Source organism: Ananas comosus, linkage group 3 (genome assembly GCF_001540865.1).
Source record: "Ananas comosus cultivar F153 linkage group 3, ASM154086v1, whole genome shotgun sequence".
Taxonomy (NCBI): Eukaryota; Viridiplantae; Streptophyta; class Magnoliopsida; order Poales; family Bromeliaceae; genus Ananas; species Ananas comosus.
In genome coordinates, this window is record NC_033623.1 from 9857691 (window position 1) to 9884106 (window position 26416).

At 36.0% G+C, this 26416-nt stretch overlaps 1 protein-coding gene across 4 annotated transcripts; it reads right to left on the reverse strand.

Moving 5' to 3' along the window:
• On the reverse strand, nt 2822–25695 carry LOC109707540 (probable cleavage and polyadenylation specificity factor subunit 1). 4 transcript variants are annotated; one of them, XM_020228867.1, is made up of 26 exons: nt 25161–25693; nt 24533–24679; nt 22323–22476; nt 21385–21520; nt 20060–20205; nt 19641–19736; nt 19457–19509; nt 18732–18863; nt 18529–18580; nt 18289–18405; nt 17264–17398; nt 15599–15727; nt 15065–15142; nt 14486–14626; nt 13336–13430; nt 12730–12923; nt 11644–12404; nt 8861–8941; nt 8691–8756; nt 8523–8600; nt 7806–8033; nt 7552–7683; nt 7253–7426; nt 6956–7141; nt 4109–4497; nt 2822–3288 (listed from the first exon to the last, which is right to left on the reverse strand). In XM_020228867.1, the coding sequence occupies exons 1-26, from the start codon at nt 25541–25543 to the stop codon at nt 3174–3176; spliced, it is 4398 nt and encodes a 1465-aa protein (XP_020084456.1). In that variant the 5' UTR covers nt 25544–25693; the 3' UTR covers nt 2822–3173. The 4 variants fall into 4 exon arrangements, with proteins under 4 accessions (XP_020084456.1, XP_020084457.1, XP_020084458.1 ...); XM_020228868.1 differs by lacking the exons at nt 21385–21520; nt 24533–24679; nt 25161–25693 and having other exon boundaries at nt 22323–22419; XM_020228869.1 differs by lacking the exons at nt 21385–21520; nt 22323–22476; nt 24533–24679; nt 25161–25693 and adding an exon at nt 20324–20341.

The window sequence follows — 26416 nt, forward strand, 5'->3', positions numbered from 1 at the left end:
TCGGTTTCTTAGTTATGGACAGGTTCTGACTCGATCGACAAAAGCTTTAGTTCCTGCCCCTTCTTGGTGCTACCAAGAAAAGGGACAAAAGGTTGAGAAGCTACTAGGAGGGATGGCTTTTGCCGTAGACCCAGTGAAATGTTCTTCTTAAATTAAGCCACAGGTGCGTGCGATCTCTTTACTCGTGCTCTGTGTTTGTGCAAACACTTCACTTTGGTGTCATCATTCAAGCATGCTTTACTATCTTTTTGCCCTCTGTCGCTCATTTGTTTTATCCACCTGTTGTAGCATATATTGGAATAGTAACTTGTCCCTTGGATGTACAAGTGTCATGGAGCTGAAAAGAGCAATACTACTTGTATATCCAAATCGTGGTGTATATTTTATACCCCACTTATTCAGTAGATGGAGTGTTTTTACTGACCACTTGATATGATTAATGAATAACTCTCCCATTCGTTGGATGGAATGTAATTTGTACATCCCAATTAGAGTGTATAAATAGCTTTTTTCTAAATGTAGTAAGGGTAAATTTTATTTTACCCCGTGGTTTAGTCCATTTTAACTTTACCATCTTACGGTTCAAAATATTGCCCTTAACTATCATGTAGTTTTATATTTGTTTCATTGCAAGTGGTTTTATATTTGTTTCATTGCAAGGGTCTATATTTAAATAGGATAGCGAAGTGATATATATATATATATATAGAGAGAGAGAGAGCTACTATGCTATTGGAAGCATAGAGCATTTGATACTTCCGATATTTTGATTATTGGATTAAAAATTATATGGTTGGGATGATTACGGTCCCCCCAGGGTTGTTAGTACCCCTAGGGTGTATATATATATATATATAGAGAGAGAGAGAGCTACTATGCTATTGGAAGCATAGAGCATTTGATACTTCCGATATTTTGATTATTGGATTAAAAATTATATGGTTGGGATGATTACGGTCCCCCCAGGGTTGTTAGTACCCCTATATATATATATATATATATATATATATATATAGTTCGGCTGGAATACTATCGATAGCACAAAGCATTTTGTGTTATCAAGTTTTCTGCTATTAGATTTATTTTTTTTATTATTTTCATCCGTTTGATTATACTATTCAACCAACCAACCACCCACTCAACCCTAGGAGGTCTATATCATTCTAACAACGCATCTTTTAATCCAGGGGTAGAAAACTTAATAGCACCAAATTATTTTTTTTTTTCAATCAGTATTCGGCATCCTAGATTCTCTCTTTGTCTCGTGGGCTCGGAGATGTGTCTCTGTGTCTGTATATATATATATATATATATATATATATATATATATATAGAGAGAGAGTAGAGCTATACTATATATGCTATCGGAAGTATAAAGTTGTTGGTGTTTTCGATTTTTTAGCCCTTAGATTAATTTTATTGATTATTTCTAACCATTGGATTAATATTATTAACTAATGGGGACCACTCAATCCTAAAGGGACCGCTCAACCCTAAGGGGATTGTTATCATTCCAATCGTAGAATCTTTTATCCAAGGGCTAAAAAATTGGAAGCACTAACTACTTTATGTTTTCGATAGCATAGTAGCTCTACACTATATATATATATATATATATATATATATATAGAGAGAGAGAGAGAGAGAGAGAGAGAGAACTAGGCTGGAATACTATTAATAGCACCAATAATTATTGGTGCTATTAAGTTTTTTAGCTCTTGGATTGAGAGATGTGTTGTTAGGATGATGTGGGCCTCCTAGGGTTGAGTGGGTGGTTGGTTGGTTGAATAGTATAATCTAATGGGTGAAAATAATAAAGAATATAAATCTAATGGTGGAAAACTTGATAACACTAAATGCTTTGCTGCTATTGATAGTATTCCAGCTGGACTCTCTCTCTCTTTATATATATATATATATATATCTATGTCTGTATGTGCTCTCAGGAGCACGGAGGCCTCCGTGCTCCTGAGAGCACAGCAGCCCTGCTATATATATATATATATATAGCAGGGCTGCTGTGCTCTCAGGAGCACGGAGGCCTCCGTGCTCCTGAGAGCATATATATATATATATATATATATATATATATATCACTTCGCTATCCTATTTAAATATAGACCCTTGCAATGAAACAAATATAAAACCACTTGCAATGAAACAAATATAAAACTACATGATAGTTAAGGGCAATATTTTGAACCGTAAGATGGTAAAGTTAAAATGGACTAAACCACGGGGTAAAATAAAATTTACCCTTACTACATTTAGAAAAAAGCTATTTATACACTCTAATTGGGATGTACAAATTACATTCCATCCAACGAATGGGAGAGTTATTCATTAATCATATCAAGTGGTCAGTAAAAACACTCCATCTACTGAATAAGTGGGGTATAAAATATACACCACGATTTGGATATACAAGTAGTATTGCTCTTTTCAGCTCCATGACACTTGTACATCCAAGGGACAAGTTACTATTCCAATATATGCTACAACAGGTGGATAAAACAAATGAGCGACAGAGGGCAAAAAGATAGTAAAGCATGCTTGAATGATGACACCAAAGTGAAGTGTTTGCACAAACACAGAGCACGAGTAAAGAGATCGCACGCACCTGTGGCTTAATTTAAGAAGAACATTTCACTGGGTCTACGGCAAAAGCCATCCCTCCTAGTAGCTTCTCAACCTTTTGTCCCTTTTCTTGGTAGCACCAAGAAGGGGCAGGAACTAAAGCTTTTGTCGATCGAGTCAGAACCTGTCCATAACTAAGAAACCGAAAAGAGCATATAAATAAATGAGATATACCCAAAATCGATTAAGGTAGTTCACTTCTCCTGGTTCAAATTGCAAGATATAAGCACATAAAAACATCATAAACTAGAGAGAGAGTAGCAAGGAATTAAGGTTAGGATTAACTATACAGAGGTTTTCAATTGACAATGTAATAAGTTACAGGCAGCCCAAGTCAGTGCAAACCCCTAAAGAACTGTTTCGACTACTTGATGCCGTACGCAAGGATCAAAAAACAGAGCATTCGCTTTGTAGAACAAAAGGTTGGGGGCACCATGGACCAAACAGAATCGGCTCCTATGTTGACAGTGTGTTTGACCTCAAACGTTACAGGAAGGTTGTATAATCCTCTAGAACATTTCAGTTGCAAGAGATGCTCACAGAAAACTCGTTCCCAGTGAGAGATCATTAAAATTGGAAAGGATCTGCGACCGGGTCGTTCCGATTTGGTGAGCAATTTCCAGCTGTTCCTCCAATGGCAGCATCTCATAACTGCAAAAGAGAAAATATAAATAAAAAAAAATAAACGAAAGCAGATAGTGATGAGATGGTGGCAATAGTCGTGAAGTCCAGGTACTGAAGTCCAAATTAAGGTGTCTTCTCAGTAACAATTTCTAAATAGTTGTGTTAACTCTTTTCTTTTTCAGATTATCATTACTGATTTCCCTTTATTTCTAGTTCTTTTTTCGGAACAGTTAAGATGGCTAAGAAATAACCATATTTCTTGAAGTATTAAACAGAAAAAAGCAAAGCCCTGACCAAGAAACCTCTCTATTTCAAGTATCATGGTCAACTTAGAAGCCATGTTTTCTTATGGTATGGTTTTGCAGTATTTTACTGCACTCAATGTAAAGCATCTTTTCGAACAAAATTTTAAAAGAGTAACGAAACTACCGTCCATTAAGTGTAAAATGAATTGATAGTCATCATAAAATCCTGATCGCAGCTCAGTCCACGAATTTTTCACTTACATCACTGACCGTCAAAAGACAAAAATCCAGAGTTTTTCTTGTAAAATGATCATTTTACCACCTCCCCTTTAAAACGATGTCTTAATATTATAAATACTTGAAAAAGGGTTGAAAAGGAAAATTAATAGCAAAAAGTGATGTGTTGAAAAATTTTTAGCAGCTAGGATGGAGTTGCAAATATATGAGAAAGTTCACGGACCAAAAGTGTGAAAACCTTTGCTCGGGGACTAAGTCGCAATATCAGGATAGTGTAGGGACTATCCATACATTTTATCCTCAAAACAATGCAGTGATACAAAATTACCCATTAGGGTTCAAGGAGAACTAGAACATTCACTTACTGAGAAAGAAGCTCAAAGTCCACCATATGATCGGGACCAGGGCGATGTGCTTTCCCGTTAGAATGGAACTGCCGGAATGATCTAGGATTCAGGCCGCAAACATGAGGAACAGCATCAACTAGTTTCCTTTGCAGAGTCTGAAGCCGACGGAATGTGAGCTCCTCAAGCGGTGCGATGCAGCCGATGCTACCGTCCAGCGTGCTAAACAGAAGAGCAAAACGGTTGGTCTTTTCGGAGCCAGGCACAGTTGCACCTGATCGATCAGAGGAAGTGGGAAGCATCTGTAACCGCAAGAACTTCGATACAAGGGCCCCGGCATGAAACTCTGCCCTTGACAAAAGCTTCTGCCCTTTCCAGCTCTCCAACATTTTTGGTGCATAATAGAAGATCTGCATCAGTATTCCATAGGTTAATCACAACATTCATCCCTGAAATTTGACCCAGATTCCAATCCTTAAGGCTGCGTGTGGTAACGGAACAATGTTTGAAGGAATAAAAATATTTATTCCTGGGATAACCTACTATTCTAGGATACAGAGGAGTAAAAGAAATTTCTTTTATTTGGTTTGATATTTTCTTATTCCCTAGGATAACCAAAATCCCGTTTGACAATTTTATTAGGAATAATAAAGAATAGTACAAAAGGTAGATTAAAATTTTTTAAATATCAAGATTGCCTTTATCTATATCTCCCAAATATAGAATATTTAATATATGCACATTAATGCATATAAAATAATATATTTTATAAAATATATTATAATTAAAATATTGCATATAATGCTATTATAATCATATTATTATATAAAATACTTCAATATTATTATATAATGCACTTCAATAATTATATATAAAAATACTTCAAATATAATATATACATATATATGATTAAAGACAACATATTTTAGAACATTATATATTTAATATATTTATTACCTTATATAATACTTTATATTACATGGTATATTTAGGATAACATATAATATAAATTTATAAAAGTAATAAAGATAATATAATATCATATAATATAATAGTAGCACTAATAGTTGTTTTAGTACTAGTACTAATAATTATTATTATTATTATTATTATTTTATTATAAATAATATAACCATACTTTTATATTACTTTAATTACCTTTAATTAGTTTACTATAGCATGAAAATAGCCCTATTCCTCTAAAAATGTGGAATAGTTGTTCCCGGATTAGCACTGTTTGGCGGAATAGCGAGGATAACTTTCATTGTCCCTGGTCTATTCCCAAACCAAACAAAGCCTACGATTTTTTATCATAACAATTTAGTCCCTAAGGCTCGATTTCATTTCAGTTTATCCTTGAAGTTTAATTTCAACAATTTAGTCCCTGAAGTTTGATCACAATTTGATTGCTGCTGAAGAGTTACGAAATCAACAAAGCAAATCTCAGTATGGTATTGAGGCAGTCTCTTTTAGGCTTTTAGCATGGATTAAACTCTAACCGCAGTCCAACATTAGTAGTCCAAATGGAGAGACAATTATTTAATCAAGGAAGAGTATTCGCATTTCTCAATGTGACTTTAATTATCTTGGAGGAAATAATAGCGAAACCTACTAGAGTGTACTCTCAGATAGGTAACATGGAAACTTCTATAATGTTGCCGCACCCGTATCGTGCCTGTGTTGGACACAATTCCTAGGCGAACATCCACAGGCACATGCCCTCTCCATGTTCTATATCCTGTTATTCTTCACGCCCATCACTTGCCTGTTTTGCGCTCCTCATGATCATGCACATAGTATGCAAATTGGAAGTCCCTAATTGCATTTTCTATGCAAAAGTCTTAAGAGAATATAAGGCATTAACCTTTCTGTTTCATTGTACAGTGTTTAAAGTGAAGGCTGGTATAAATCTTACTTTCCTTATATTGCAGAGCTAATTCTTCAAGTCAAAAGGTATGTTTTAGTTTACATTCTAAATTAATATAATTGTTATCTAGTTTTATATATCTACCAAAAAACAAAAAATCAATTGTTTTTATATGTGAGGAAACAATAAAGAGAATGTTATTACTTTGCAGAATTAATGAGAATGCCCTCACATATTTACTAGCTATGTCATGTTCATGTCCTAGTTTTTTTTCACCGTTGACTAGTCGCCTTGTCGGAGTCATGTCATGTTGACTCTCAGTTTGTGTAGATAGGGGTGTATATGTATGGCATATATGAATAAAATAGATTCAGTTTCATGCTAAAGCAAATAAACAGTGACAGTTTCTTTCCAGTTGAGATATACATCAAATCACCAATACTAGATCAAATTATTCCACCACTTGTAGCAACATATGAGTGTCACCTACTCACCCTCTACTGCTCCTGGACAATCTAGTTGTGCGGATAGTACTCTAAAAGTTATCCAACCTTTCTCATAATATTCAACACTGCAGTATAAAAATACAAAACTTCGGCCATTCTTGAAAGAGACTTAATTAGCAGAAAATTCTAAAAAGACTTCATTAGCCACGAGAACTATATTAAGCAAAATTTACATATACAAAATCAGCAAAAAAGGGGGACCTTTTGAGCGTGCAAAATCCTATTTTGACTTCATTGAGATAGAAGTTTAAAACTCTAAAGAAATGAGACCTCAGAGCGAGCTTCCAGGACAAGAAAATAATCTAGAAGTAGATGTTAATACAGGACCTTTATTTTTTGCATAAATATTGTCATTTCTATCGAGTTTTATCTTGTCAATAGTGGGCAACTAATAAGTGTTTGAACAACTAGACAAAACAACGGCTAAATAAACTGACAAGCATCATGGTTTCCATCCAACACAATAATAGTGCATAAAGCATAAGCAGAAATTACCTGAATGTTCTTTTGATCATCCGATACGACAAGGCTCAATGTGCTACCATCAATCAAGAACTCAGTTGCATAGCAATTTAAAGGTCCAAAATCTTTTGCTAGCAAGCTTAGTTGAGCACCTTGCTCCTTCCAATTAAGGAAATATATGCTTTTATGAACGTCGCCAAACAAGATGAAATTCTTGACCTGTAACAATAATTATTGCATTCTTAGAGGAAAAGAACTTCAGATGTATATGTGTCAAACATGTATTCAAATGTAGATTATATAGTCAAACATTGAAAGAAATGCACTCACAATGTTCAAGCTCACAACATGCAGTGGAGCATCATAGAAAGCAACACCATTCAACTCAGAACCAGTCCATTTATGCAAGGTGATTTTTGGACCAGAAGCTATAAGCAAGTGACCCTGAAGAGATGCTAAATTTGAGACGGCACCCTTCAGCTCCTTAGAGTAGACTTCTGAAATCTGACGATTCACGTCATAAAGGAAAACAAAACAAATGACTGCCACTGGTGTGAAGCACAGCAAACAAAGAGAACAGAAAATTCGACAACCAGTCGCAAAATGCATTTCTGTTTTTTTTTTTTTACCAGATTTTGGGAGCTCTCATTAGTTTTGGCAAAAGAAAACAGAAGCACTCGTCCACGAGCAGCTACATCCTCTCCTTGCACATAAGCAGTGCCAATGGCCATGAGAGATTCATTCTCTTTTGTTGTTGTATTCTGCATTTATATGGCAATATGACACCAAACTAAATAACAAAACACAATGTACAAAATTAAAAGATGCATTACAAGGGAAAAGAAAATGTCCCTTTAGGGAAGAGCTCATATGTTACACTTACAAATAACGTAACAATGCGGACTGTAAGGGCATTTTCAGAGGTCTGCATTGGAACAGTAGCCTTAGTATCCCAGTGACCAGATTTATCTGGCTCCAATATTCGGACCTCAAATTCATCAACACTATAAGTCTTTTGCAGATCATCAGAATTGAAGTTGTCGTTATCTATCTGCTGGCTCATTTCTTGATCCAACAGAGATGAAAGGACCTGATTTAAAGGACGGATAACCTGTAAAAGAAAAATTGAATAAAAAGAGTGAACATCAACGAGCACATTTATATAAAACAACGATGATATTCAATTTCATAACTCAAAAACAAAAAAATATATATGGCATGCCAATTCCTATGCCAGTTGTGAGGCAACTTAGTAAAAAAATTGGATGTTCCCAGTCAAATTCCAAGATGTTCCAGTTTCAATCCTCATTGCAAAAGAAACACAGAATCTTCATATTTATTATTCATTTTAATCTAAATTCAGAAATACTAGAATGCTACTTTATTGTCATTTTAAAGTATTAATCTGATAATTTGCTGTTGATGATATCTTGAATCCTTGATGTTGAAAATAAACTTTATACCTATGAGTAACTCTATTTGATGTTACAAACAAAATGCATGTTAAGAGTTTGGAGCTATCTTCATTGTTGGCAGGCATCATGATGCTTTAATCAATAGAGAATTAATATTTATATCATAAGATATGCATATCACTTACAGGAACAGATAAAATAAGTGGATATAGATTCTTTTCGGCATAATAGGTGACTTGATGTGGAGTGCCCAGCAAAGGAATCTGCCAAGGAGAGAATTCCATAAAGGTCTTTTAAACCATCAATTTCACTGCAGATAATTTAATAAAATGCATTAAAGGAGCTGATTGGACCTTTTGAACTGGCCAGTGGTTGTCATAGTTAAATGACGACGGCAGCTGACAAATTTTTAGGTAACCCTACACCGAGATGTTCAAATTTTTATTCAGTTCCCAATCACTTAAATTTCAAGATGAAAATGCCATTTAATGAAGCTAACAGAGGATTTCACATGAATAATCACCTGTGATGTAACATATATAAGACCATGATTGCAATTTACATTGTGAAGAACAGCAAAAGCTGCTATGGAACCATCGCATAGCTGCATAAAATTGAAATATAGAAATGTTAATAATTTTAATAATTAAACCAGCTATGTCGGATGTCAAAGTATGAAATAGTAAAGTAGCAGTAATTTTAAAGCCAAATTACAAATTTCAGCAATGGCAGATATAGAAAATTGAAACAAACAATACATATAAGATGATTTTCAGGCAAATCGGGAAGATGTAACTGAGATAAGAAAGTTTTGTCCAAAACTCAGCCTGAATTTAAGCGTAAGTTAGACGTAATCCGGAAGGAGCTAAATATAACTTTTCACAGAAAAAGGTTGGCTCAGGGGGAAAAAATAAGCTTCATGCAAGCAACAATGGTAAGAAAAGCACAATGCAGTTGGCCACTACACAAAAACTCAAGGCGAGCCGCCAGAACAAATGAGCTATTAGTTCCATAATAATAGTTGATACAAAAGAGACTCAGAAGATAACCCATTTCATGCCTTATCATAATCTCAAAACTTCCATGGATCATATAAAGTCTTATAATCTTATGTCTGAATAACACCCGTAACAACAATGCTCCAGAAAATTTCCAAAACAATGATCAACTTCCGTAGCTGACCACGCATTATACTAGTAGGATAAATTTGCACTGTTGACTAATAAAACAATCAAATTGTGAGACTTCAGGTAGTTCTATATATAAAATATAATAGGACTAAAAACTCTTGACCCGGCTATAGCATGTTGGGCGGTAGTTATATCTAAGAGGTTAAGAAGGTTAAGCATGCTAAAACTGGAGTAGTTCGAGGATGGGTGACCTCCCTGAGAAGTGGGGCGGGTCGGCTAAGGCTAATGAGATGAGTCTCATATTGCTAGGTGGTTGTTAGTTTCTAAACCAGGCTATAGTATTTTAGGTGGTGGCTAAGCCCAAAAGGCTAAGAGAGTTAAGCGTACTAGGAGTAGAGTAGTCCTAGGATGGATGACCTCCTAGGAAGTGGGGTGTCACAGTTGGTATCAGAGCCAATTACCAACCGGAAGAGTAAAATGAGTCTCGACTGAGCCAGAATTATACAGCGGGGAAAGCGAAACTCTCATGCTATTGACGGTTATGGGTGGAGCGCGGTTCCCCCACAAAGTCGGTTAAGGCTAACTAGACGAGTCTCACATCGCCTAATACTTGTGAGTCTAAGCCTTACAAAGACAGCAGGGCTTAAAAGGAAGAAGAATGTGAGACCTCAAGTAGTCCTATATATAATATATAATAGGGCTAAAACTCTTAACCCAGCTATACCATTTTGGGCGGTGGCTAGACCCAAGAAATTAAGAGAGTTAAACATGCTAGCGCTATAGTCCTAGGATAGGTGACCCCTGGGAAGTGGGGTGTCACAGTTGGTATCAGAGCCGATTACCAACCGAAAATGTGAGATGAGTCTCGGCTTAACCAGAATATACAGCGGGGAGAGCGAGACTCATACTGATGATTGTTATGGGTAGAGCGCAGCTCCCCCACAAGGTCGGTTAAGGCTAAGGAGACGAGTCTCACATCGCCTGATACTTGTGAGTCTGAGCCTGACGTGAATGTCTAGGCTTAAAGCGGGGGAGGGAGATGTGAAACCCCAGATAGCTCTATATATAAGATATAATAGAGCTAAAAATCTTAATCCGGCTATAGCATTTTGAGTGGTGGTTAGACCCAAAAGGTTAAGAGAGTTAAGCATGCTAGGACTGAAGTAGTCCTAGAATGAATAACCCCCTGGGAAGTAAGATGTCACAGTTGGTATCAGAGCCAATTATCAGCCAGAAATGTGAGATTAGTCTCGGCTGAGTCAGAATTATACGGCGGGGAGAGCGAGGCTCTCATGCTGTTGACTGTTGTGGGTGGAGCACGGCTCCCCCACAAGGCCGGTTAAAGCTAACGAGACGAGTCTCACATCATCTGATACTTGTGAGTCTGAGCCTGACGAGGATGTCAGGGCTTAAAAGGGAGAAAATGTGAGACCCCAAGTAGTCCTATATATAAGATATAATAGGGCTAAAAGCTCTTGACCCGACTATAGCATGTCCGGCAGTGGTTATACGTCTTATACCCAAGAGGTTAAGAAAGTTAAGCGTGTGCTAGAACTGGAGTAGTTCTAGCATAGGTGAACCCCCCAGGAACTGGGGCGAGTCGACTAAGTCTAGTGAGATAAATCTCATATTGTCAAGTAGTTGTAAATTTCTAAACCCAGACTATAGCATTTTGGGTGCTGGCTAGGTAGAAGAAGTTAAGAGAGTTAAGTGTGCTACGACTAGAGTAATCCTAAGATGGAAGGCCGCCTGGGAAGTGGGGCGTCACACAAATCCTGTTTCTCAATGAAATATTCTAATTGATTGTGGCGGATAAGGTTCTGTACTAAACATTCTTGTTCTCATTCATGAGAGAATAGTAAAACTACTCCCCCAAATTTTAGATATCATTGCAAAATTTTCATGTCATATAGTGACTTCATAAATTATCAAGATATCATCTGTTTGAAGGAAAATAAGCTTTTTTGTAAGTAATTATCTCCAAATGTCCTTTTTATCTGGCCTTTCACCTATATGGCTATATTACCATGAAGGAAAATTCAGAAATTTTAAGCATAGGCACACGTACTTAAAGAGTGCATTAAATTTGTGAATGAAAAACTAAATACAAACACTCTTCTTTGCATATCATACCTCAGCTAATAAATAAAAGGAAAAAAAAAGAGTGATTTCACACCTGCGGATGTACCCGAATCCGTTCTCTGCAGACCATGAGCCATGCTGGCCTTGAACCACTAAGAAACAAACCTTGATAGCCTCCCACATTATTAAATACAGTAATTCTTGGCCTACTCACAGCATTCAACATTTCTTCTCGTGTAGTGATATCAATAGAAACACGAAGAAATCTCAAATTTCTCAGCCTTGAAATGCTCATACTACTTGTGTCCGCAGAACCACGAGGGGAAACTGGATCTCCACCTTTTACAGCATTTTCTGTACCCTCGTAAAAGTAAGCATGGTAGCAAAGAATTGTCCCATCACTCAGCATTCCAAAAAGAAAAGGACGACTGTATCGGCCAGACCACCTTTGCATAGCCAGCTCGACCACTCTCATATTCTGCACTGGTTCCTTATTTAGATAGCCTTTAGTATCAGGATATTTGTTGGGGTCTTTAGTATATGTATCCGCCAGATAAGTCTTTCCAGAAACAAAGTTGTCCACAGAGTAAACACTTTTAAAGCTAGGCACATCGAAAATTTCAAGTTTGCCATTTTCATAACAAACTAAACAATATATGTCACCGTGGTCATGATATGATCCATCATTCCCATCAATTGGCTCGGCAACACCAGTAGAAAGCCATGCATCAGTGCTCGTCTTTCGAAGCCACGGTTCCGGTCCTTTATCATGATAAAGTGTACATGCAGATATTGGTTCTGTTGAGCTTGAAAATATAGCAGGGGCATTAAGAGAAACAGTGCAAGCGGCAGGATCTGGACAAAGAAAAACAGGAACAGTAACACGTAACCATATATTAGAGGTAAATTGGAACTTCAGAAATGAAAAACAAATGGAAAAACAAGAAAAGAAGCCAATGCATGTGATCATATATAAATAAGAGAGTTACATCTTACCACTCTAATTGGTAAAAATCAACAATTGAATAGTAAACAAGTGCCATACATCAATAAAGTAAAATCTATTCCTTTGAATTGAAAAACAAATAAAATGTTCAATAGGCAAATAGGCGAACCATTATTATCAAGCTTTCAAGAAAGGGTATTTCATCGATAGGGGATCAGAATAGAGATAAAATACCTCCAAGGAGCAATTGAATGCTTCCATCAGTCATTTTCAATAACACATAAGGATCAGCTATAGAAACAGACGCCACTGTCGGCAATTCGCTAGACGTTTGCTCAGAATTATGTGCAACAAAATTCAATTCCTGGGTCATGTAAGAACCATCTAGTATACGTGCACCCTTTGCGTATATCTGAATAACTCGTCTCCTGCATACAATTATTATTAATGCAGAGAAGTTGAGAATGCATAGATAAACTGTAGATATACAGCTCACTATTTCAATTATTAGAGTCTACCAGTAAAAAGATGTCCCTAACTTTTATCCTTCTTTGGTCAGTTTACAGATGCTGAAATGCATACATATTAAAGAACAGAAAAGAAACCATTTCAGGGATGACATTTTTCTCACTAACTTTATACTAAAACATAGGATTATACCAGATGCATATTTAAGAAGAGGAAAGAAACCAGTTTCAAGCATGACTTCCGTATTCTGTTTTTCACGTCTATGCTTATTTGCTTATAATGAATATGATATGATTAAGGAATAGAAAAGAAAATCATCAAAAATCACATATTGCAAGTTTCCATAAGGAGAATAAAAGATGAAATGCTCACCTTCCAAATAAGTTACCTGCAGCAATTGTACTTCCATGTACATAATAATCAACAGTTTCAGTAACCTCTCCCAAATCATCAGCTGTCTCAAGAACCTTTAATCACAAAAGATGGTCAAAGAAGAACATTCAAGAGAAAAGTTGATGAAATCAATTTAAGGAATATAAGCCGTGCGATCTGAATAGAAAACATGAAGTCTGAATGAACACTAGCTTCTATTCCATATTGCAATGCTCATTTGAGCCACTACATGGACGATTAAGAAAAAAACAATATGATTTCTACAAGCACAAGAAAAAAAAATTTATAGGGCAGCAAGGTAAAATGCAACAAAAGTAGCTATTTATTAGTTTGACTAAACAAAAAAACAACGGATAATTCAGCAAGCATGGAGGAATAAACTTTGAAAGAAAAAAAAAAAATAGAATTTCGTCTGTAACAAGGAAAGAATAGTGAAAAAATAGGGCAAAATTAAGGAAAGATTAGGACCAGCAATTCTTATCGTTCAGCACCAGGGAATAGCCACAAAGAGACATGCATTAACTGAAACTTACAGGATTGACTATATTTGTATATCACCTTGAAAGAATACTATGTGCACATAAAACTTAGGCACTTCTACATGATATCAAAGTAAAACATTTTATATAACTGAAGAGAAGTGTTAAGCAAATAAAACAAGCATGGTTGCTAGTTCTTTTAGCTAAAAGCTGAAAAAGGTACTCTAGCAGTCAAAAGCAGTCACAAGCTGGTATAAGAACCAACATAACCATCAGAGAAAGGATGTTGATCGAATCTAAGTAATAAAAGTTCTCAAGAAAAACGGAATATGCAGCTATAATAGAAATTCCAAAAGGTACCAAATACTCAACTACAAGGTGAAAAAGGTATGTAAAAGCAAGCCCACATGTTCTGAGTTAGAACCAACAAAGATTCCATAAAGAGGAAATACTTTTGAGTGCGCCAAAGATGTCTAATCAACAATACCAATAGAGGCAGAATACGTAAATATAATGAACTGTAAATTATTAATGCATGCCATCCTTATACTGTTAAAACTTTGCTCCTCAGATACCAGTTACGAAGCTGAGCACAAGAACTGGTTTCACAGCGCAAAGAAACCCTAATAGCAATTGAACTTTTAAGTTACCATTGTACGACTCTCCAGGCTTATTATAAGATATGCATGATATTCATCATTCTCTGTCATTGTTTTAGAAGAATCAGTTGCATGACCGCGTGAGCTTTTATGGTATACAGTCCATATCCCCTTGCAGCCAGCTAACACCACCTGCACATGGCGTACTTAATATTTGTAAGTACTCTCAAAAAAAAGCACAAAAGAATATATTGAATTTTCTTCAGGATTAGCTCCCCGCGTTGGCCATCTTGTCATCTGAGAAGCAATGCTATTATAATGACATTATTAAAAAAAGAAGAGTAAAGCTGAATGCTTTTCCTTTTGCATCGCGAAAAGCAGCATGAAAGACATCCGAAAGGAATTCAAGAGCCATAAGAGGCATTAGACTCAATACAGATATTGTCGAAAATAAAATCTGGGTATTACTATCATATTTCTAGTAGAAAACTTTGCTGTGTAGGAAAAGAGAGCGAGCGAGAGAGAGAGAGAGAGAGAGAGAGAGAAAGAGAGAGTAACAATAAAAATAGCTCTCAACACGTTGAAGCAACCTTCAGTGTCAGTTCATGCTAAAGAAATTATTTAGGATACCTCGGTAATCAGCTCAGGGCGAATTGATTGTTGGAGAACACAAAGGGCTCCATTTTTTCCATGACCGGAACAGCATACCTGAAATGACTCCCATGAGATAGGAGATCAATTAACTATTACAAGACAAGAAAAGATGGCTGTAGTGAAACATTATAAGGCAGTTAAACACAGAAATGAAAGATAGATCTAGAGAGAGAGAGAGATAGGCATGATGGAGACAAACACTAATGCAAGTAAAAATGTTTTCTATAGATACCTCCAGTGACAATATAACTTATCATTACTACTAAAGCACCTTGCCAGCAGAAAATTTAAAATTTCAATCAAAACGTAATGCTTAGATTAAATGACGTACTTAACATAAGTTGCATATGAGATTTTGTTAATCCCAGGAAGAATTTAAATCCCATTTCTTGACAAAAGAAAATCTTGCAGACAATCAAGTTTGATGCACCAAAAAGGGCGATGGAGCACAGAGCAACTAGAATTCTCATGGCCAAAAAAGAAAAACGATATAGGGATCAAGTCACTAACCAACTCATAGTTGCTCTGCTTAGCAAGTCCTGTGGAATTGGGATCTGCATTGATCCTTAAACCATAAGAAAAATCCTTCAACGGGCCAACATTAATTAACGAATCTCTAACCGCGAATGAGAAGGACTTCTGCATCACACAGTAGATGAAAGTAAATAAGTTGAAGTTGGATAATTACATACCCACCTGGGGTGCTTTCAAAAGCACAAAGTCCTTAGTACTGTCAACTTGTTGGCCCTTTAATCAAACATATTGACCCTTTGGATCCTGCACAGTAGGCGGGCCCATCATGAGCCACCATTGTTGACTTTTTATCCAATGGCCAAAGGCTTGATCAAGGGCCCAAAACTTATAAGCACCAAGGACTTGATGCTTCTAAAAGCATTCCGGCTCAATACTGTAGATATATATATAGTCCTGCTAGGGTGCTTTCGATAGAACATAAATAGTGCACGCTACCAACTTTTTAGCCCTTAGATGCAATACCATTCCACCTACCACTAAACCCTAAGTATCCAAGGGTTAAAAAGTTGGTAAAGTTGGTAGCAAGCACTATTCATGTGCTATTAGAAGCACTCCAGATAAGCTCTCTCTCTCTCTCTCTATATATATATAAATATGCGCATACATATACAAATATATACATATACATAATTATGTATATATATGTATATGTATGTATATATATCAAGGGTTTAAGTGCCCGTCGGTACGGGCCGTATCCACCGTGCCAACAAGATATTGGCACGATACAGACAAGTGCCGATAGCACAGCTCAAAACTCTCTATTCTTTAAATTAGTAAGTAATTTCCTCAATAAAGTTTAAAAGATGTGATAAAAAGACATAATAAATAGTTAGAATATTTTGTTGCTAAAGAAAATAAATATTTCATACTATTATGTGTCGGCACACAAGAATTTTTTTGACCGGCACGCATCGGCATGCACCGTGCCGAACCGTGCCAGCAAGTTTCCGGCACGACCCCGTGCCACGGGACTTAAATCCTTGGTACATATATATGTATATATATATACACCAAGGATTTAAGTGCCCATCGGCACGGGCCGTATCCACCGTGCCGTACCGTGCCAACAAGATATTGGCACGATACAGACCCCGTGCCGATGGCACAACTCAAAACCCTCTATCCTTTAAATTAGTAAGTAATTTCCTTAATAAAGTTCAAAAGATGTGATAAAAAGACATAATAAATAGTTAGAATATTTTGTTGCTAAAGAAAATAAATATTTCATGCTATTATGTGTCGGCACACAAGAATTTTTTTGACCGGCACGCATCAGCACAACTCGGCGCACACCGTGACGTACCGTGCCGGCAAGTTTCCGGCACGACCCCGTGCCACGGCACTTAAATCCTTTATACATACATACATATTACATACATATACATACATATATATATATACATATATATACATACATATATATATACACACACACACACACATATATATATGTATATGTATGTATGCATGAGTTGAGTTTAAATAAAAATAGAATCAATAGTCAATGGGGATAGCCGATTGAACTTCTGAAACAGCGGTGAATAGACTGGACCGGCAACAAAGAGCATAAAAAGCAGAGTGTCTATCAAAATTAATACATAACAAGAATGGGCAAACCATTTAACTTAATCCATATACCTGTGCTGACTCTGAACTGTTCGGAGCATTATTATACAAAGACAGCTCCTCAACACTGGTAACATCTTGTAAAGCATCTGAAGACATCCTTCTTAATCGCTTTGCTGAAGGGACATCACCATCAATATCAGTAGCCTGCTTTATGAATATGAGTGAGAATTAAAGAGCAGCTTCAGAGTTGAAGCAATGGATCCATAGGTGCAGATTTGTGCAGAAGCAACCATTGCTTCAGAGTTGAAGCAATGGAAATCTGAAGCACTTTAAGAGAAATATATATATATAAATATACACACCAGCTGACTATACGTGCAAATGCACATAACAATTATTTTAATTTTTCTCAAGTCAATATAAATTTGTATATCATATTTATCCAAAAATTTACAAAAAAAATTATATTTTATAAATTTATATGTTATATATAAATTGTTAATTCAAATTTGATATCAAAAATTAAATTAAGTTCACGATTTAAACTCAAATTTAAATTTTAATGTAAAATAAATGGATAGAAATGTTATTTTTTAATAGATTGATCATAACCATTTGTTTTTATTTGAAATATTTTTAACAAATTGATCATAACCGTTCGTAGAATTGAATTTATAGATGGATATGAATGTTTTTTTTAATAGATTGATCATAACTGTTCATTCTTATTTGAGATATTTTTTAACAAATTGATCATAACCGTTCATAGGAAATATTCTTTTCTTCCTTTTTGATTCCGTCTGTCATTCCTATACGCTTTTATATATAGAATAGATATATATACAAAACAGATTTTTCTACCTGTACTACCTAAGAATTCACATTATCAACCTGTCAATAGTAGGTAACAGTGCGACGACACCTTGTCTATAGACTTCTCTTATATGTGAGTAAGACTATCGGAGTAATATGAAAAATCACAACCATAATACCAATGAAACTAAGAAGAAAAGAGAAAAGCAATTAGTTGAAAAAAAAAGGTCAAGTTATATCAATAGAAATGATGCATTATGAGGAACATTTTATACTTCCACCTCATCTTTCACTTGGCTAGAAGTTGGCACTGACGTCCCGCAGCTATATTGCACAAGGAGGCTGTCTCCCAGGCGACTGCCAAGGAAGAAGAATGAACTCCCAATAGTTGTCAAACCCTTAACAGAAATAAGATACAAGCATCAGAGAAGCATTAGAATGCAGAGAAAAATTTTTATGTCCAATAATTAATGTACAGAGCAGTTTTAAGTGTTAGCAATACTGAAGATGAAATAACAAACCGAGGTCAAAACTGAAGCTTTGGATTTCACAAGATCAAGTCTCTGCACAATTCTACAAGAAAGAAAAAAAAGAAAAAAGGGTTGTAAGATACACCAAACACAGCACAGTAGTGAATATACAGAATCCCAAGCGATGTAGCTAAATGAAGCAAGCAATTAACTATTACGTCTTTAACTTCCCAAGCAAAGTTTTGGGATTATACCTTCCATCATAGACCAAGGTGAGCAATAGTAATTCTCCAGTCTTTGATGAGAACATAGCAACATCATGTGATAACCATGTTGCATGAGCTGCATCAAGCTCCACAGCGAAGTTCGATTTAGGCATTTCAAGACTGAAACATTTAAAAGCAATTCATAGAAAGCAGCATCAACCAAATTTCAAATATATCTAAAGCTCAGAAATATGAAGCAGTACAAAATAGAACAGCATGTAATCATATACATACAAGCATACATACAACGCGAACAAATGTACATGTAGATGCTGATATACACGTATACATATACATACAAGTACGGTCTGCCATGGACAGAATATTGCCTCTGCCAAATTTTATCAGTTAACTACCACCAGTCAAACGGAGAGATATACATTAACTATTTAGAAATTTAGGATGCTGAAAATATATGGCAGAAGGAAAAAAACATGAAATTCTAAAACCCCCATGTCACAAGATATATTTCTCAATGCCCTTAAATGCAATAAAAAGCAGAGCATAGCATGTTGTAGTGCAGTATTACAAGGCCAACTGTAGCATTCCCATAGCTTACGGGAAATGGAACTTAAGAAAACAATAAACCGATCCATACCTTCATAGATAATACGAAACAATGTGAAAAAAATTACAAGGGAACACCAAAACAGTAGCATATTAATTGTATCTTAGTTGGCAATACAAAAACAAGTAATAAAACGAATCAAAACCTGCCATCCGGCTGCGATGAGAAACTGTTGAGACTCAGAGAGCAAGATGCGGACTGCAAGAATCACAATTAGAAAACATTTAAGAATAGGCAAGAGTTAAGAGAGCCAAACAGGAAAAATGATAAAAACAATGATAAAAACAATTATAGTTTGTAATCTTCAAACAGATTTCTGAGAACTGGACCTGACTGTGATAGTGTATGGAGTTTGCACAGATCACAAGAACACCGCCAATTGGTGAAGGCACCGCAAGAAGTTTGTATGCATCATGTGGAAGATTCTGAAGGAAGCATCGAATTCATTTAGTTTTTTAATTTCAAATGTGCTTAAAAAGATGATGGAAACAAGAATTTAAACATATAATCTTATTTGCACTTAGAAGGCTAAACATGGGTGATATGTGTGAAAATATGGCGAGTTTCATGACCAAAATGGCATTGGATATACAGAAGATGGTATATACCATGAAAAGAGTTGCAACATATACAAAACTAAAGAATGAAAATTGCTGAGTTCGAGGTAGCCTCTGCATTTTGAAAGCAGGTCAAAATTTATATATAAGGCAAAAGTACAGTAAAACAACTTCCAGTAAAAGTTACTTACAGATGCAGACCATATCATCGGATGTTGTTTCAAAGTTGTGCTGACGCTAAGCGCAGAAATCATGCATGTGTGGTGCTTCCATGAGATACGGCCAGCCCATGTAGGCTCTCTTTCATGAAGTATAACCATAACAGGCTCAATATAACCTGTTGAGGAAAGGGGTCACAAGAAATACTCATTAAGGAACCACAGAATCACTAAGGAAAAGAGAAATTTAAGAAGTATCTCGAGTAAAAACAGTGAACATTTCCGTACGATCCAAACCTTATATAAAATTCTCATCGGTATGGAAATTTGAGCAGCAACAGTTAAACAACTGGAATAAACTGTCCAAAAATTTCAGCTTGACGAAACAAAAGAGAAAAGAAGCCATTTAAAAACTAAAGAAAGTCTTGTCAAGCAATCTTCTGATAGTAGACTACTGGCTCCAAAAAAAAAAAGTACACAAAGAAACCTAATTTCTATAATGAATTCCAATTTCAACAAAGAGGGAAGTAAAAGTATTTCAAGGTTAAAATATGAGAACCAGAGGATGAAAAAATGAAGGAGAAGGAAAAGCCCATGGCAGAAGTCACAAATCAATTGCATCCTCTGAAAAAACTAGTCAGCCACCTCTTTTTAACCAAAAGCAAGTCCAGAGTGCATTTGGAATCTAAATAAGAGCAGAATTTAGCATTTACACCTCGTTTCTATCTTCATGGCCGGTTAGTTCAGGCTAAATGAACCTCAAAGATCTTAATTTAAACTTAGAGTAAAGAACCGAAGCACTGTATATCACTAAAAGCAATATAACTGAAGTACTATATTACTAAAAGCATCTAACAAATCTGAGAGAGAGAGTACAGATGAAACCAGCGACAAAGAATGATTATCTCAATGAAAAATACAGGATGCCGAAGACAGCTAGTTCGTTTGCCTTTAACACAAGACAGCAGAAGAGGTACAAGAACTGTCACATGTTCAACAACAGAAAATGTTGGAGCATACATGACAGAAGTAGGTTTTAACTGTTAGTAGTTACCCGATTATCATCTTAGACTTGCAATCCCTCAAATTCTCTTGATTTTAGGGATTCACAGTGATCAATGTAGCTAAAAGAAGCACATCTCAATGCTTGTCCCACTCCAAATAAGGTAAAACGTGAAGTAATTACAAAATTAGGAAACAGTGTTTGAAAGTTAAAAGATAACCTGCCAACAAAAGAAAGGAAAAGCAACAGATAGTTTTGAACTTCTGAAGACACTTTCATGATGTCTTCAATAAATAAATGGAAGTCAAACAAAACAAGTATTCAACCAAATGTTGATAGAGATAGAGTGGTTTACCATGTACGAATGTGAAATCTTTGACATGATTCATGTCTAATTCACGCAAATTAATCACATAAGATGACTCAATACGAACAGAGATAGTGCCTCCAGCACTGTTAGGCTCATCATCTCCAACTAAACTCTGCCCAGCCTAATAAGGAGTTTTGAGACTAATAAGCAATTTTAACACCAAGACAATAAAATATTTAGATACTAAAAATAATAAAATCACAAATTCCAAGAAGAGTGTTGAGTCAAAAAAAGGATTCATCAGTTCTTCAATAAGTAAAGAAAATTACAACCTGTACTATCTTACTCGTATAAATCTCAAAAACAAGATGCAAAGTATTAGTAGCAAATGAGTAAATGACCAATGTGAAATTTCATGAACAACATAAAAGAAAAGGTAAACGTACAGAATTTACCGGATATGGACCATTTTGAATCAGCTACCCAACATTTCAAAATTTTGATTTTACTATCCAAACTTTTGTTTGATTTGAGTCAATCAATAATACTTTAACTTCAAAATTGAGGCTAACTGCTTACTTTAATGAGTTTATAGTTGCAAGAATTGCATAAAGTATACTAACTAAACCTGTAAAGATAAACAACGGATTTAAATTTTGAAGTCAAAGTGCCGTTGACTAACTCAAATCAAACAGATTGAAAAGGTTGGGTAGTAAAATTAAAATTTTGAAAGGTTGGGTAGCCAACTCAAAATGTTCCATAGTTCAGGAATGGTTTGTATATTTTTACCCAAAAAAAATATGAAGTATCAAACATGTACTTTTGGCTACTATAATTGGCGCAATGTATCATTATTTCAACACCATCTAATAAATACATAGAATAAATACAAAATTATTAGTCGTAGAGAATACACGTAATCAACATTTTGTTACACAATATTAGGAAATTGCAGGGGAGGCGCTTCAAGTAGGAAACAACACCTGAGCAGCTTTAAGAATAATCATTTGAAGCCCATAAACAAGTGCTCCACCACATCGGCCTGAGGGATCGGCCTTTACAATAGGACCACGGGCAAACGACTCCCTGCCTCTTTTCAGGTACTGCCAGTCTGGCCCTTCAAAACAGTGCATGGAACTGCAAAAATAGAGAATCACAGTGCGCAGCTATATATCTTGAAAGTACATGTGCCCAACAAGAATATTTAGGACCTATTCTTATCATAGTGTGTATTGTTGTTTGATGAAGTGTTACTTAAATAGTATTATCCAATTTCTGTAGGAGAAGCATATGCTCCAAATTGGCACTTCTAGACTTAGAATCTCATTCCAGTTTCCGCTATAGTAGAAGTTCCAAACTTTTCCATTTGCCAAACACTCTACTAGAGAGAAAAATGTTGATGTCTTTCCCAAAATGTAATGACTCTATGCGTGATTAGTAATAATGATCCACATAAAAGAGCTTGCAGCTGAAAGAAGAAGCAAAAATGGGGCCAAATATGAGACTTCTAAAAATTTGTAAGTAGAGATAACATAAAAACTAGCTGAACATGCAGGGTGTATTTCTCTTAACAAGAGGATACGAAAAAAAAAAAAAAATAAAAAAAATGAGCGGGTCCCACATGTCAGTGTCATGTTCCTAGCATGTGACCATTATAAAAGGTGTACTTTATTGGTTATATATATATATATATTGTGATCAAGAAGAGACAATTCAATTTCAAAGAACACTAGTCCACTGAGGTAAATTCCTGTGCAATTTGACTTGAAGCTTGTATAGCAAAGTAGCAAACTGATGTACAATATCAGGAAAGATGTAAAAGGGAAAAAATAATAATTTATTAGTTAAATCCAACTATATCATTATGTGATTTATTTCTCATAGCAGGACAAAATGAACTCTGAGATACTTCTAGCGAACTAATATACAATTTTAAAGGGACATTACNGGTGCCTTGGCCTATTGATGCAGCATGACAAGTAGTGGAGTAACTTGCATGGCTTACTGTCCATCCCAAATAATAGCTTGAGACAGGATATCCTTTGGATTATTTCTAGTACATTTTAATCTTTTTGATTGATGATTATCTCTGTTATCATCCATTTGGAGTATTGGACAATCTATTCTTTATTCTTGTAAACTTGTGAGACAAAAATGAAGTTTTAATGCTCTTAGTTGCTGACTTTGGCCTTATTTTTCAATTTTCAGTGTAGCATGTGCGACTTTTTAATGTTTTAATAGACAGAGACATTTAACACCTTGACTTTGAGGAGGTGAAATAGCCAAAATTTGCACTCTGTAAGGATGTGGAAGCTGTCATAGATCTGAGGTGTTTAGGAGTAAGATGCTGGTAATTTTGAAAACGCCAGCACTAGACTCCCAATATAATGAGTCCCTGTGCATGTGCTATATATACGTTGTCATACTGAATTTTCGATAGAGATTTGACTCTTTTACGCTTTTAAAGAACTCTATATTGAAGAAGGCCTACTTGGCAAGTACTGTTTCTCATAGCAGGACAAAATGAACTCTGAGATACTTCTAGCGAACTAATATACAATTTTAAAGGGACATTACATTATCATTCTTCAACTACAACGAGAAACAGTACTTGCCAAGTAGGCCTTCTTCAATATAGAGTTCTTTAAAAGCGTAAAAGAGTCAAATCTCTATCGAAAATTCAGTATGACAACGTATACATAGCACATGGACAGGGACTCATTATATTGGGAGTCTAGTGCTGGCGTTTTCAAAATTACCAGCATCTTACTCCTAAACACCTCAGATCTATGACAGCTTCCACATCCTTACAGAGTGCAAATTTTGGCTATTTCACCTTCTCAAAGTCAAGGTGTTAAATGTCTCTGTCTATTAAAACATTAAAAAGTCGCACATGCTACACTGAAAATTGAAAAATAAGGCCAAAGTCAGCAACTAAGAGCATTAAAACTTCATTTTTGTCTCACAAGTTTACAAGAATAAAGAATAGATTGTCCAATACTCCAAATGGATGATAACAGAGATAATCATCAATCAAAAAGATTAAAATGTACTAGAAATAATCCAAAGGATATCCTGTCTCAAGCTATTATTTGGGATGGACAGTAAGCCATGCAAGTTACTCCACTACTTGTCATGCTGCATCAATAGGCCAAGGCACCAAAAAAAAAGGGGCTGTGTGCATTTATAATACCTTGTCCGCAGTCCATGTAGTGAATCATCATATTCTAACACGGTGATTTTTGCATCTTGGAATGCTAGGACAATAGAATCTCTTCTGTTGCTGCGATTATCAGCTCCAACAGATAAAACTGCCATTGATTCCACATTGCCATGCAAGCTAGAAATATTTAAAAGATTTGAGACCGCAAGAACTAATAGTTCAAAATAAAATGGACAAAACAACTAGAATTTGGTACCACATATATCAAATAAGACTAAAGAAGACAGAAAGTAAGGCTCAATTGCATAAATTTATCTAAACAATTCTCCCAAGCAAGACTCTCCCAAACACTAAATTGTAAAATTTACCCAACAATTCCACCAATCAGGACACCTCAAAACTGCAAAAAGAGTATGAGATAGCCAAAAATATGACCCATCATGCCATTGTAATGATTCTAGCTTAGCAAGTAATAAATTCTCTCAGGTCCCTTCATCATACCAATGAATCCTGCTTATAACAGATGGACTCTTACCAACTACGTAAAACTTAAAACAAGATAAGAACTTTACCACTATCTATGTTAGTCATTTCACATGAGAGCATCATACCTAACAAATCCAACAACTATTTGGAATAAATGGCGGCTAGAGCTCACCGATAGTGGCACACGAGCTCGAGGCGGGCACCAGAGATCCCGTCGACAACGCCGCCGCCTCCGCCGCCGCGCTTCTGCTCGCCGGAGGCCCGAGGGGCTCTCCCCTCGTCCTCCTGCGCCCTAACTACGTAGATCTCGAGCACGTTCCCCGCCGTGACGACGAGGTCGGGAACGGCGCCAACCCCGCGTCGCCTCCTCCCCTGCTGCCACTCCGCCGCCTCGAGTTCGTCGCCGGGCAGGGGAGGGATCTCGGCGGCCGCCGTCGCCTCCGCGGCGGCGGCGGAGGAGGAGGAGGAGGAGGATGGGGAGTGGGTGAAGAACCCGGCGGCGCAGTTCTCGATCCCCGTGGGCCAATGCATCATTTTGAAGGCCGCGTAGCTCATTGCGGAAGGGGGTTCGATCTAGGGTTTATCTTCGCTCGCGCGGATCAATCGCTAGGGTTTTAAGGTTTGCGGGGTTTTAGGGGCGAGGGAAAGGGAAAATGAACTACACACTCGTTTATGGAGAAACAACGATGAAAACTACATAGGCGGGAGAGGAGTGGGAGGAGTGAAAAGTTTAGGTTAGGGACGAACACAAGATGTGCGGGTTCGGGTTCGGGTTCAAGTCGCACCCGTCAAGTCGAGTAGGGTTAGATTGGGTTCGACTCCACTGTTAACATATAAAGAATGGTCTATTTGCATAAAAAATCCACAAGTCGAGCTTTTGCAAAACTAAGGGCACGTTTGTTTCACCGAAATTAGACTTTGGGTTGAAGTAGACTTTGGATTGAACTGGAGTTCGGTGAAAACTACTTCTTCCCCGCTGTTTGTTTCGTAGTTATGAAAGTAAAGTTCCATCAGTTCTGTTGTTTATTTGGTAGGAAGTGTATAATATAAAACTATAATTTATATATAAATAATAAATATTTTAATAAATAAAAATAATATAATTATATTTTTATATAATTAAAAATTTAATTTAAAACAACTAAATTATTTTTTTATACAAAAATTATAGTAATACAATATAAAAAATATGAATACTTAATTAATCAATTTTTATCATATTTTGAATTTACAAACTAAATAAAAAAAATATTAAAACTTAACTAATCAATTTTTATCATATTTTAGATATATTAACAGAATAAAAAAATAATTAGTAACATAATTAAATATATTTAAATATAACTAGTTTTATCTATTATATTATTTTATTTTATTTTTTTCACCTCTCTTCACCGTAATTGACTTCGGCCCACGATGGGGCGAAGT

Coding starts and splice junctions, on each gene's coding strand:
- LOC109707540 (XM_020228867.1), bottom strand. CDS start 25,543: ATGAGCTACGCGGCCTTCAAAATGATGCATTGGCCCACGGGGATCGAG. Junction 15,143..15,598: donor AGCAGAGCAACTATGAGTTG/GTTAGTGACTTG, acceptor GAGTCATTTCAG/GTATGCTGTTCCGGTCATGG. Junction 14,627..15,064: donor GCCCTGAGCTGATTACCGAG/GTATCCTAAATA, acceptor CGCCATGTGCAG/GTGGTGTTAGCTGGCTGCAA.